The 13,401-nt window shown below is 48.7% G+C and overlaps 1 protein-coding gene across 2 annotated transcripts; it reads right to left on the reverse strand.

Moving 5' to 3' along the window:
- Window positions 1–3,466: 3,466 nt before the first annotated feature.
- On the reverse strand, window positions 3,467–11,798 carry C1R (complement C1r). 2 transcript variants are annotated; one of them, XM_025851965.2, is made up of 11 exons: window positions 11,643–11,798; window positions 10,687–10,915; window positions 9,199–9,391; window positions 8,510–8,656; window positions 8,212–8,408; window positions 7,808–7,955; window positions 7,580–7,701; window positions 6,963–7,041; window positions 6,436–6,591; window positions 5,014–5,088; window positions 3,467–4,541 (listed from the first exon to the last, which is right to left on the reverse strand). In XM_025851965.2, coding segments are annotated over exons 1-11 (2,118 nt in total). In that variant the 5' UTR covers window positions 11,645–11,798; the 3' UTR covers window positions 3,467–3,771. The 2 variants fall into 2 exon arrangements, with proteins under 2 accessions (XP_025707750.1, XP_025707749.1); XM_025851964.2 differs by lacking the exon at window positions 11,643–11,798 and adding an exon at window positions 11,008–11,123.
- Between the last annotated feature and the right edge of the window lie 1,603 nt (window positions 11,799–13,401).

A 13,401-nucleotide genomic window follows, 5' to 3' on the forward strand; every position in this document is an offset into this window, starting at 1 on the left:
CAAGCATATTCTTGCCTCAGGACCTTTGCACGAGCTGTTTTCTCTTCCTGGAATGCCTTTTCTTAGATCTCTGAATATCTTTTTTTTTTAAGATTTTATTTATTTATTTGACAGAGAGCACAAGCAGGGGGAGCAGGAGAAGGAGAGGGAGAAGCAGGCTCCGCACTGAGCAGGGAGCCCGATGTAGGGCTTGATTGCAGGACCCTGGGATCATGACCCAAGCAGAAGGTAGATGCTTAACCATCTGAGCCACCCAGGCGCCCCTAGATTTCTGAATATCTAAATTCCTTCAATCTTTGCCAAATGTCCACCTTCTCAATGAGGTTACCCTTTTGAATTTTTTTTAAAATTAAAGAATATCTTAATAGAGCTCTATTTCTCTATTTTTTGACTAGATAATGCATCTGCATGACTCAAAATTTGAAAGATCAAAAGAGTATAGAGTAATAACTTTTATTCTTACTACTGCCCTCCCCTAGAAACCACCATTGTTTCTTGTATATCTTTCCAGCAATATTTTATGCTTATAAAAGCAATGTATACCCACTCCTCTTTTATATAGTAGTATTTTATACACACTGTCCTGCTTTTTATGTTTTTCATTTAGAGATTGAATGGCTACATTGTATTTCATTATTTGGATATTCCATAATATAACTGAAACTTTGGTACCAGACCTTTCAGAATTCAAGATTCTAATGCTTTGCTATCATATGCAATGCTTCAATGACTAGCCTTGTACCTATGTCATTTATCTTATTGAGAATATCTGTGAGAAAAATTCCTAGAAGTGGAATTGCTGGGTCAGAGGCATGTGCATTTGTGGTTTTGATTGCATGTTGCCAAATTCCTCTTTACAGAGTTTGTACCGTTCACATTCCAACAAGTAACACATGAGGGACTGTTCTCTCTACATCTTCACCAACAGAGTATATTATCATTGCCAATCTTACAGCTAAAAAGATGGTGTCTTAATTTAAGTATTTTCTTTTCTGTGAGTTAGCTTAAGCCCCAAAGCTTAACCTTAATTTGTATTTTCTTTTCTGATGTCTATTCCTAGGACATTGGTTTTAGCCTTATTTTTTTTTGTTCCGGGGCACTTGAAGGATAAGCTGCATAAGACTTTGGAGGAAGGGCATAGGGACCAGGAGGATCAAAGCAGTCACTGGACTCTGCTGGGGTCACCTTTGAAGACTACAATAAGGACAAAGGACTCAGAATCTTAACTTTGCCGGGAACCTTAGAAATAGTTCAATATTTTCATTTTCGTTTCAGTTTCTGTTCTCACCACCTCTGGCTCCTTCCCCCGCTCCATTCCCATCTCCATTGGAATCCTGGAGGTGCTTCACTTCCGAAAAACACTAAATTACTGAAATCAGCGTGTGCTCCTCAAACACACTGCATACCACTTGCAGATGCTTTTGTGTAGACTATACAAGAAAATGTTTTCCCGTCATTTCTGCCATGTCCACAATCCTGAAGTCTACAATCCTGACATCTGAAGTGCTCTTAAAAACTGAGAGTGGTTTTTTTTTTAAAGATTTATTTATTTATTTTGAGAGAGTGAGAATGAGCACATGAGAGGGGGGAGGGCTAGAGGGAGAAGCAGGCTCCTCGCTGAGCGGGGAGCCCGATGCGGGACTCGACCCCGGGACTCCAGGATCATGACCTGAGCCAAAGGCAGTCGCTTAACCGACTAAGCCACCCAGGCGCCCAAAACTGAGAGTGTTTTAATAGTTTGGCACCAAAAGTTATGCAGTGGCAAAACCTGACCTGAAGGGTAGCTATTTAGAGTCTTTATCTATCTCATATACTGTGAATATTAAAATGTTTTTCAGAAGAGTTATTCCTCTGTTTTGTTGCCTTAGAATGCTGCCCTAGACCCTGCTGGGGACATCACATAATAGACAGTATGTTACATTTCTGAAACCTGTAAGGTCTTGAATACTAAAGGCATTTGGCCCTGAGAGTGTCCGATAAGGGACTGTGGACCTGCATTTGGACTTAAAAATTCTCATTACTTGGAAAAGGCTTTAACTCTGCACTGGTCTTTTAATTTTTTACTTATTTTTATTTTTTATTATTTTAAAAATATTTTATTTATTTGTTTTTTTTGTTTGTTTGTATGTTTAGAGAGAGAGCATAAGCAGGGGGAGGGGCAGAAGGAGAGACAGAATCTCCAGCAGACTCTGTGCTGAGCGTGAAGCCCGATGTCGGGCTTGACCTCAAGACCCTGAGATTATGCCCTGAGCCGAAACCAAGAGTCAGATGGTCAGCTGACTGAGCTACCAGGTGTCCCTGCATTGGTCTTTTTAAATTCAAGCCTGTGTATGTCAGTTCATGTAAAGTTGTTCAAACAAGTCCGGAAGAGTCAGTTGCTTAATAACATGATAATATTCTATTATAAATACCTACAATGCTTATCCTAAGTTTTGGGTCCTTCTCTGACCTTTAAATGTGCCTCAAGTAATACAAGTTATTTGAAAATATTGTTAATCTTTCAACTTGGAAACAAAAATTTCATACCACTCCTCTCTTACAGAATATTTAGAGGGGTGCCTGACTGGCTCAGTCAGTGGAGCATCTAACTCTTGATCTCAGAGTTGTGAGTTTGAGCTCCACGCTGTGTGTAGAGGTTACTTAAATAAAATCTTTAAAAAAAAAAAGAAATATTTAGAGATTGGAAAGTGAACTTTTTAAAAAGAACCTGTTATATTTGCAACTACCTGCGTGGGAAAATCAGGATTTTGTTCATATCGTACAATCAAAACAAAATTAGAAATAAATTGTTATTGGGGCACCTGGGTGGCTCAGTCAGTTGGGCACCTGCCTTTGGCTCAGGTCATGATCCCAGAGTCCTGGGATCTAGCTCATTGGGGATTCCGCTTCTCCCTCTGCCCCTCACCCTGCTCTAGTGCTCTCTCTCACTCTCTCTCTCTCAAATAAATAAATAAAATCTTTTAAAAAAAGAAATAGTTATCTACAATCCTCATTAAACATGTGTGCATAAACTTTTTTGTTATTTCCTTCCTATTTTTTTTTTTTAAGTAGGCTCCACACCCAACGTGGAGCCCAACGCAGGGCTTGAACTCACAACCCTGAGGTCAAGACCTGAGCTGAGATCAAGAATTGGATGCTTAACTGACTGGCCCATCCAGGTGCCCCTGCCTTCCTATTTTAAATACGATCTTACTAAATATTTTTATATCAGTTGGATACTGCTTTTAACTCATTTTGCACACTGGAATTTCTTTCTTTTTTTTTTTTTTTAAAGATTTTATTTGTTTATTTGAGAGAGAGGGAGAGAGAGCATGTACGCCCAAGCAGGGGGAGAGGCAGGCAGAGGGAGAAGCGGACTCCCTGCTCCCTGATGTGGGACTCAATCCCAGGACCCAGGGATCGTGACTTGAGCAGAAGGCAGATGCTTAACCTCCTGAGCCACCCAGGCATCGCAAGCACACTGGAATTTCTCACAAAATTTTATTTAGAAAGAGTTTCAATTATCCAATGGTACAAAAATGGAAGAGAACAATGATAAGTAGAGATTGTAGAATATATCTTTTGTAATCCTTAGAGGAAAGAAAGGTGACTTTTGGGTTGTTTTAGGTGACAAACAGGGATGGGGTTATAGAAAAGAGCATTTATTTCACACGGGTTTTTTCTGCATCAGTGATTTTAATATGGATTCTTAGTGGTTATCAATAACTGGTCAGATAATAATTTTTTTTTTTTTGCACTGCTCTCTGGATTCTGCCCTAGTGAATTCTGGGCTCAGTCCTCCCCCTCCATCTCCTTCTTGATCCAGTCCACATAGTTGAGTAATTTGGTGTAGAAGCCATAGCCCCTGCTGCACCCGATGCCCCAGGAGACTATGCCCGTGGCCACCCAGCGATCATTGTTCTCATCCTTCACTGCAAAGACCCCTCCGCTATCCCCCTGACAGGCATCCTGCTTTAGAGACGGGTCCCCAGCACAGAACATGTTTTGAGAAAACACATCGTTCCTCTTATTTTTCCGGAGCCAGTTCTCACATGTCTCTCGCTTAGCTACGGGCAGACGGATAAACTTGAGGTCATAAGAAAGCCTCTCCTCCATTATCCCAAAGCCACTGACATAGCCCATGAGGCCCCTGTCATAGAAAGTCTCGTTGTCAGGGAGGCAGATGGGGAGGAGGTTGGGGCCCAGGGTGACACTTTTTTCCAGCTCCAAGAGGGCAATGTCCCCCTCAAAATTGTGGGACTCATCCTGGCGGTAGTCTGGGTGGATGCTGACCCTGCGGACAGGGTGGTTTGCTAGTTTTGTGATCTCTTCCACGCTTACGTGGCCCAGGAACACATCCACGGTGGCATTGCCTTGTGCTTCATGATCCTTGGGGTAGAGGGTGTGGGCAGCTGTGAGGATCCAGCGGTCGCCCAGCAGGGCTCCACCCCCTCGCCCATAGATGTTGGTGAAGGCCTGCCAGGGGAAGTTGCCCAACTTGGCTTTTTGCCCTCCAATGATGCGCTGCTTCTGTTCCACAGGGTGGACGGGTTTCCCACACACTGGAGAGGAGAGACAGGGAAGGCAAGGACAAGTCAGGCCGGGCCCACCCTCTTCCCTTCTGTGGTCAGTCAGTTCCCCCTATAGCCCCTCTTTTCGCTCTGGGCTCTTTCTTCTTTCTCCTCCCATTCTCACACCCGCTGTCTTTGGTCTTTTGTCAGCCTCTTCTCCTTGTTCTTTTTATTTCTTCCTGGGGGGTTTTCTTGCTCTTTTTATTCCCTGACTTCCCATCTGTGAAGCTTTTTCTCAGTGAAAAGGCAGGAATGCCAGGTCTGACTCTGGTTCTCTGGGTTCTTCTCTCCCTTTCTCCTGGAATATCTCCTCCCCTCTTCCCCTTAGTCTTTTTGTCTATTTTTGACCTCAAGCTGGAGTGTCTCTCCATTCACTTTGTCTTCATTCTCTGTGCATGCTTTTCCTGAGGCTCTGCAGGGCTGCAAAATGCACTGGGGATGGCCCCGGAGGGCTTCCTCTCACCTGGCAAACACCGAGGAACCTTCGATCCTTCCCACTCATTCTTCCAAATGCCCTCGGCCGTGCAGGTATAGGCCCCTGAGGGAAGAGGGGGCTATGATCAGGCTGGGAGGTGGTGGACATGGGAAACCAACAAGCACTGAATGTGTGGGATGGGGAGACGGGAGATTTGGAACCAACAAGGACAAGGATCAACGGGAAAGGTTCAAATACATAAGGATGGACTATCAAAAGTGTGGGGAGGGGAGAGGCTCCCTACATATATTTTTGTTCTAGTGTTCAGTGAAAAAATCAGAATACTTAACTCTATGTTTGATGTGATCCCTATTTGTGAAAGTAGACATAAAAACTGGAAGGAACATATGAAAATCTTATTAGTGATTGCATCTTGGTAGTGGGATAGTAGATGATAATGGTAGCTACATGCTCTGATTGCTGACAGTGTACCATGCTTGTTGCTAAGCACTTTGTCTATATTATTTCATTTAAGCACCACAGTGACACTTTCAGGGATGCATTATTATCCTCATTTTTTTGGATGAGGAAACTGAGCTTAAATAATCTGCACAGGGTCACATAACTTCTAAGTTCCAGAACCAAGATGCAAACTGAAGACTGTCTGACTTCAAAGCCAAGCTCTTAAATAATACCATATAATCTATATATAAGATTTTTTCTTTTTTCTTTTTGAAGTTTCAAATCTACGAAGCATGTGATTTATTTCATTTTAAAGAAAATTTTTGAAGATGAGTTTGAGAGTCATTTATTGCAAAAGAAATCACAACATAGTAGCCTGAGGGGTATGTGGGGAGAATGTTGGGGAAGTCCCACATAGCTGTAGTGTAGTGGTGGTGGTGGTGGTGATGGTGGAGGTGGAGGTGGGGATTGGTCATGATGGTGGTGTGGCGATGATGGTGATGATGGTGGTGGAGGTGGGGATGGTGTTAATGATGGTGGTGGTGGTGGGGTGGTGGTGTTGATGGTAGTGGTAGAGGTGGGGGTTGGTCATGATGGTGGTGATGATGGTGATGATGGTGGTGGGGTGGGGTGGTGGTGTTGGTGGTGGTTGGTCATGATGGTGGTGGTGTTGGTGGTGGTAGAGGTGGGGGTTGGTCATGATGGTGGTGGTGTTGGTGGTGGTAGAGATGGGGATGATGATGGTGCTTGCGTGGGTGGCAGTAGTAATGGTCATGGTGGTGGTGAGAGGGAGCTGACTGTTGATGAAATTTAAGACTTTCTTTGTATCAGCTCAGGTGCCTCCTTTAACCCTACTAGATGCCTCTTGGCACTGTACTTTAGGCCCCTGAAGCCAATGTCCAGGGCAGATACCTCAATATGTATCCCCTAGGGATTATGTTGGAAAAATCTCAGAAGATGTCTTGAGAAAATGGAAGGGAGAAGGCTGCCATTTGCATGGGTGCCTACCTCGCGCGGTCTCGCTGATGCCGCCTCTGGTATGCATCTTGTAATATGGCTCCTGGCAGTAGTACTGGATACGGGCCTGGTAGGTGTTCACCCCCTTTGTGGTGGCGTAATTGAAGGCTCCGTTATTCAGGCTTCGGGGTGGCCCACAGTCCCTGACTTGGAGAGAACACAGGGCCGTATGAGAGCTGAGAGTAACGGTCCTGGAACGTCAGCGGGAAGAACCTGAGTTTTCTGCCCATAGAACAGGTTGAGAACCTTAGGGAAATACGGTCAGTGGGGGGGCACTTGTGAAGGATGGGAACAAGATGGAGTGAAATTCAGTTCTGGGTAGAACCCACCAACACTGCTCATTTGAGGGTTGACTGGTTCCTGAGGTGGGCCATAGGCTTCAAGGGACAAGTGAGGGGGAGGGTGTTTTGGGGAGAGGCTTAGTCCACATCCTCTCTTCCTGCCACAGCCTAGGTCTCCATGGCTGGGGTAGTGGTGGGAGCTCCCCAGGGGCAGACACCTGCTGAGTTGTGACTTACTCTTGCACCTGGGCATGGCACGATGCCAGGTGCCATCATCCTGACAGACAGCTGTGAAGGAGAGCAGCACCTGGTTTCCCTGTTTGAGAAGAGGCAGAGAGAGGTAGAGGTATCATTAACACAAAGAGGCACTTCCTGCCTTTCCCACACTGGAGCAGCAGGGAATGCAAGGCTATCTCTCAGGCTCTCAGACCTCAGCACCCCCATGGATGTGGCTCCTTTGTTCTTCTCAGACCAGAGTTGCAGATGGGAGCACTGTGATGTTGAGTGAGTCACTCCTTGCACTCCACCCTGCCTTGTCAGTTCTTAAATCCTACCATTATTATGCTAGGCCAGTAGTTCACAAACTTGGCTTCACCTTAGAATCACCTGGGTAGCTCTAAGTAATCCTAGCTGCACTCCTGACCAATGGCATCAGTCTCTTGCAGGGGACCCAGACAACAGTGTTTTTGTTTTCAATGTGTCATCAAGTGTGAGAGCAGGTAGGCCGGGTGATCTTCCAGCTCAAACATGTGTGAATCCAGCTGGGGCTGAGCCTAAATCTGATATGAACCTGCCCACCTGAATTGCTCCTAGAGGGCTGGGCCAGCTCTCTCCCGTCAGCCTCAGGCTCTTACCTCCACGAGCTGGTAGCCTTGTTGGCAGGTGGCAATGAAGTAGTCACGGAACTGGTATTGAGGCTGTAGGTTCTGGATGATGGTGAACTTGTCTAGGGTCTGGGGCTGGGGGCACTTGATGACTGTTGGGAGACCAGAGGACATGTTTATATCAGAGCCACTGTCCTTTCGACCCATCTGGTTCTGCCCTGTTGCTGGCCAGTGAGAGAGGCCCCCAGGCAACCTTACTTTCGGTGGTATAATGCAGCTTCCAGCCTCGGCTGTCCCCCGAGTCATCTGTGAAGAACAGCAGATCCACCGCATTGCTGTTGCTGTCCAAGTCAGCGGGTCTTTGCTTCCCACAGAATTCGCCGATGTTCCTCCCGTTGGCATAGATCTGGTGGGGAAGATGGAGGGCCATCTCTCCAATTCAGACATTTTCCCACTGGGCCAGGATGGTGATGGTGGTGGGAATCTGCTTTGTGTGTATGTTTTCAGCTGGAGGAGAAAAGGGATGCCCAGGACCCACTTGCCTAGCCCGTGTGTGAGGTTAGTCATTCCTGTCCCAACTGGCCAGAGGATCTAGCGGGAAGCAGGGATGTGGGGAGGGGAAGGTGAAGAAGGGAGAGTCTCAGGGAGTAAGATGGCTGTACCTGTAGCTGGTCATAGGGGCAGTGTACTTGCTGGTGGTCATCGATCTCAAAAGGCTCCAGGAACTTGAGGTGGAGGGTGAGGCCGCGCTCCACCCGGATGCTGTAGTTGCAACGCAGGTCGGGTGGGTAGGGCTGGGGGTACTCCAGGCTGGTGATGTACCCGGATGGCTCTGTGTACAGCTCACTGCTACACTCGGCTGTGAGAGCAGAGCCGGACGGGGGTCACTGGGGGCTCTCTGGCTGGTCCCGCATGCCCTTGCTCGGTCCCTGCCTCCCTCCCACAGTGCCCCAACCTTACCCTGGCAGGAATGCCTGTCCTTCTGAAGCTCATAGCCTGGACGGCAGGAACAGAAGTAGCCACCAACATAGTTGTGACACAGGTGCTGGCACTGGGGCTGGAGATTCTCCTCAACTGAATTTCGCTGGGAAGCACATTCATCGAGGTCTGGAAGACCCAGAAAGAAGGATTAAATTCCTGCCGGGGACTTCTGTCATGGCTCTGCTCTCAGAGAGGTCAGTCACCAGAGGCCTAAAGACAAAATCATCTCCTGGCCACCTGGAATCATCTCCAGGCCTCTGTCTCTGTCTCTGTCTCTGTCTCTCTTTTTTTTTGGGGGGGGGTTGGTATGGGAAGGGACAGAGGGAGAGGGAGAGAGAGAATCTTAAGCAGGCTCCATACCCAGTGCAGAGCTGGACACAGGGGTCAATCTCATGACCTGAGATCATGACCGGAGCCAAAACCATGAATCAGACACTTAACTGACTGAGACATGCAGGCACCCCAATTTCAGGCCTCTCTAATGCTTTCTGGGAACTACCCCACAGTGACAGAATCTAGATTGGCAGTCCTCTCTTGGAAAAAGCTCTTTTGAGGGGAAAAGATAAGGAAGGACTGGCTTCCTGCTTCAATGGATTCAAGATTCCCCTTTTCTGGTCCCCATACAACATGCCTAAGGCCAGAAAAAAAGGCACCCGGGGGCCACTCACCCACAGCTTGGTAATAGGCCAGGAAGCCCTTATAGAACATAATGGTGCCATTCTCTTCATTGGAGAAGTCTGTGTGGAAGGTCAGCTGCATCTTGTTCCCTTGAGACATAAATTCCTTTGCTTCTGGGGGGTTGCCCAGTGGAGAACCCACTTGCCCACAGAACCTCCCCAGAGTTTTTTTGTCAGCAGAGATCTGTGGAGAAAGGAAAAAGGGTGGGAAGAAGGGCAGTTGAGGAGACATGTCCTGGGCGGAAGGTCAGCAGAAGTCCTCCTCTTGTCCCAAAGAGTGAGTTGTGCTCCCCTGCTGGACCAGCTTCCATCTGGTCTCTACCTGCAGGGCTCTGGCTGTTGTAAACTGTCTCTCCATGACCTGCTTTCTTTTTGTTCCCCCGGTGACTTCCATCTGTTCCTCTCAGTCTTTGGTGGCTAACTCCTGGCATGTCACCTGTGCCTGGTACAACGCCCCTGCCCTGTTCTCTGTCCCCTGGCATGTTTCAGACCTTCCTTTGTCTCCACCACCTCCCATGCTCATCTTCCACTGGAACCCTGGTTTTCTCCACACAGCCTTTAGCATCCCTTCATTCCTGGAGCCTGGAGTGGTCTGCTTTATTTTCTGTCCAGTTATCCCCCCTCACCTTATGCAAACCTTTCATGTCCAGCCACCTGCCTCCTGGTATACTCAGCTGAGTGGGAGCCTCTCCAGCCTCCGCACGGGCTAGCATCACCGAGCTTCCCTTATCTCTTTGCTCACAGGGTCTTCAACTCCTCAGAAGTGGAAGACATACTGCCCCCACCGCATCCCTCACCATCCCTGCCACCAAGACCCCTCCCCCCCAACCCTGCAAACTTCTCCAGTCCTCTGGGCTAGAAGACGTATCGTTTTCATGTTATTCTCTCATAACCTCCAGAGGGTCTCCTGGGAATGGTATTTACTGCATGTGTGTAGACTCTACTTGAATCCTGAATCTAGAATCTCATTTTTATTGATACAGAAAGTTGAGACTGGGAAGGCACACTTGGCTGTCACAGAGGTGAGGAGACTGAGCCCATTGACCTTGCTGAGGCTTATGCTTGAACTACCACCACACACGTTTCTCTTCCCCATGTTCCTGTTTAGGAAGGCAGCCACGGTGATATTCTATGTGGAAACAGAGAAACAGAGGCACGGCAGTTTTCCAAAGACTCCCAGCAAGTCAGCCGATGGAGAAGGTTTTTCTGACTCCTATAGGCAGTAAATTTCCTGGAAATGGGGCCTGCACATCCCCTCCTCTGTGTTTCTCCCTTCAGTGCTCACTGAGGGCCTCTAAATCCAGTGGACACCCCACCCCTGGTGTCACCAGACTCTCCGAACTTCACTTGGCCATTAGCTCTTGCAGGGCTGGGGCTGTGTCCATGGGTGGGGAATGCTATCCAGGGTGATTAGAGCACAAGTCCTCAGTTTCCAGAGACACCCAGCTCTCCCTCTGCCCTCCCAACCTGATCCCCTACCTTGACATAGTCATATAAACAGCCTTCAGAAGGCTCCAGGTCAAACTGCCAGAAGATGAGCTTCACCCTGAATCCTGTGGGCACTGTGATCACCGTGGTTTTCTCAAAGTTGCTGGGGTAAGGCTTGGGGTACAGAGGAGAAGTCACCTCCCCAAAGAGCTTTTGCGAAATGGGGATGGAGCCTCCCACGCGGCAGAACAGGATGGGCACCAGGAGGTATAAGAGCCACCTGCCAACAAGAAAGTGGGTGTCTAGTGCTGGAGGGCTGCGGCACCCCTGCCGTTTGGGCAGTGACTGGGGTGGGGGTTGGGATGGTCCTACCGCTCAGCATTTTCCTCTCTGGCCATTCTAGGCCTCGTAGAGATGTTCTAGGTGGGGGTGGTGAAGTGGAGAGCCTGGCCTCTGCAGCCGCTGCATTGGGTGTTCCTCCCCCCGGGGAATGTCCAGTCTAGAGGTCATCGTACTCCCTGCACCTCCCTCCCCATCCTCCTCCCCTGCCCTCTCCCACCACTCCTCTCCCCTTCCTGGAACAGGGCTGGCTTGGGACCAGTTAATGGAGGGCGACGGTTTCCAGTCATGGCTCTCTGATGGGGCTCCCAAAGGCTCAGCAAAGGCCTCTGGGAGAAACGGCCCATGGGATATGGAGTCATGCACAGAGCACACCTCTCCTGGGCACAGTGGGTCCCTTCATCTTGCTGCTCCCCTGCCATGAGTTAGGAGGAAGAAGGGAACATGGCCATCGCCTCATGGGTCTAAGGTCTCTTCCTCAGGAGGAGGGATGGTGGGGTATGTGTTTGCATAGGCACGTGTGTGCTTCCGGGAATAGGTAAGGAATATGGGGAGGGAGGGGCGTTCTGGTCCCCCTGAATGAATTTGGGAGCAGGGTTGCCTCTCATGCCCAGGATTCTCTCCTCTGGCTTCTCCCACCCTCCGAGGGCCGCATCAGCCTTACTCACATTTCTCAAGGCTTGTTTTTGGATCCTGGACTCTCCTGACAGCGTCTTCATCCACTCTGTGTTGAGGGAGAGAGCGGTCATGCAGGGGAGGCAAGGGGGAGGGAATGACTGTAGAGGGGAAGGAGGGGACCATTCCCGGAGGAACGTTGTAGGGAATGAACTATTTGCATAAACAAAACGAAAAAAAATCTGTTTCCAGTTTAATGTAGTTTTGGTTTTGAAATCCCCGATGGTGGTGCCACCTGCTGGCGTGCCTGGGGAAGGGCTGAAGAGATGGGCCCGAGTTTTCAGAAGGGAGAAAGCCTTTGGGTGGAAGCCCAGACTTCTTGGTTTCTTAAATCTGATCTGAATTCTCCCTTTCTTCAGGGACTGCTGCTGTGTTTACAAGGTCCCGACGCCAAAGGCAACTGAAATCGCAGTTAAGGGGGGACTCTCTTTTCTGCAGTGCCCTGTTCCATTAATCCGGTTCTTCCTGCCCTTACTCACCTGGGAATGGCCAGGCTTTTAATGTCCAGGATGGTGTGACAGGAACCACGAGGCGGAGAGGGCATGGCAGGAGTGGACAGAAAAGAACAGAGTTTGGTTGCACTGGGGCCCCAGCCTCCTTTCCCCATGAATGACACTTAAACACAGGACACGGGGTGCTTAGGTCAGGGTGACCCTACAGCAGCACTAGGGTCTGTCTTAAGACCCTTCCTCCTCACTTCAGTGAACTCAGACTTGCCCGTGAACTTGGCTCTTAGAGAGGCAAGGGAAGCTGAGCGAGGGTAGAGACATCCTGTTCTTCTCGGCATTTGGTCAAGCGTTTGAACCCCTGAGAATCACGGTTGCCTAGGACTAGGCAGACAGTATATCTGCGCACCAACAGTGACTTGGTCTTTTCTGAAAGAAAGTAGGCCCCTGGGAGGGAGGGAGGTTTTGTCTCTCCTGTGTTCCCCGCCATAGTCTCCTAATTTAAAAGTTTGCTTGCTGTGGAAGCCTTTCTTCCTCAACTCTCCAGGGCTCAAATACCCTGTGGCGTTCGATTCCAGAGGGAGGCTCAGGCAGAGCTGGCCTCCGAGTCGTGGGCCTTTGTAGTCTATCCTGCTTGTTTCTCCAATTGGATTAAACCCTCTTTCCCTCCCCCCACCTACCCCCTCATTCATCCATGTATGGACTACCTATTTAATATGCCAGGTACTTTCCCAAGCAATGGATTGCAAGGACTCACAAAGATGGGGCAGTTCACCATTAGGCAATGACCAAGTCCTCACTGAGTGTGGTTAGAGAGCAGGTAGGTACAGGGAGATGTGAAGTGAACCAAGGTGTGGAGGGTTCCTCCAGCAGGCCTAAATGTCAGAGCTGAGGAGCGAATCTGATGGCAGGGCTGGTCCATGATCTAATCCCTGACATGACCCATGACCTTGTCAGGTCAGAAAAGACGAAAGACAGAGGTGAAGCATAAGGACTAGATGAGGAGACGAGGAAGAAGGGGAATTTTTTTTTTTTTAAGATTTTATTTATTTATTTGTCAGAGAGAGAGCTCATAAGCAGGGGGAGCAGCAGGCAGAGGGAGAAGCAGGCTCCCGCTGAATAGGGAGCCCGATGCGGGACGCGATCCCAGGACCCTGGGATCATGACTTGAGCCGAAGGCAGACGCTTAACGACTGAGCCACCCAGGTGCCCCAAGAAGGGGAGTCTTGTCTAGCAAATTGCACATTAGCATTTTGACAACACTGTGTGCGTGCGTGTGTGTGTTGTGTTCATAGTGGAGGCAGAA

This window comes from Callorhinus ursinus, unplaced genomic scaffold (genome assembly GCF_003265705.2).
Source record: "Callorhinus ursinus isolate GAN/ISIS: 27379988/994484 unplaced genomic scaffold, GSC_fseal_2.0 scaffold94, whole genome shotgun sequence".
Lineage (NCBI taxonomy): Eukaryota > Metazoa > Chordata > Mammalia > Carnivora > Otariidae > Callorhinus > Callorhinus ursinus.

Coding starts and splice junctions, on each gene's coding strand:
- C1R (XM_025851964.2), bottom strand. CDS start 11,033: ATGGCCAGAGAGGAAAATGCTGAGCG. Junction 7,956..8,211: donor GCCCCTATGACCAGCTACAG/GTACAGCCATCT, acceptor CTTCCCCACCAG/ATCTATGCCAACGGGAGGAA. Junction 6,592..6,962: donor TGCCATGCCCAGGTGCAAGA/GTAAGTCACAAC, acceptor GTTCTCTCCAAG/TCAGGGACTGTGGGCCACCC.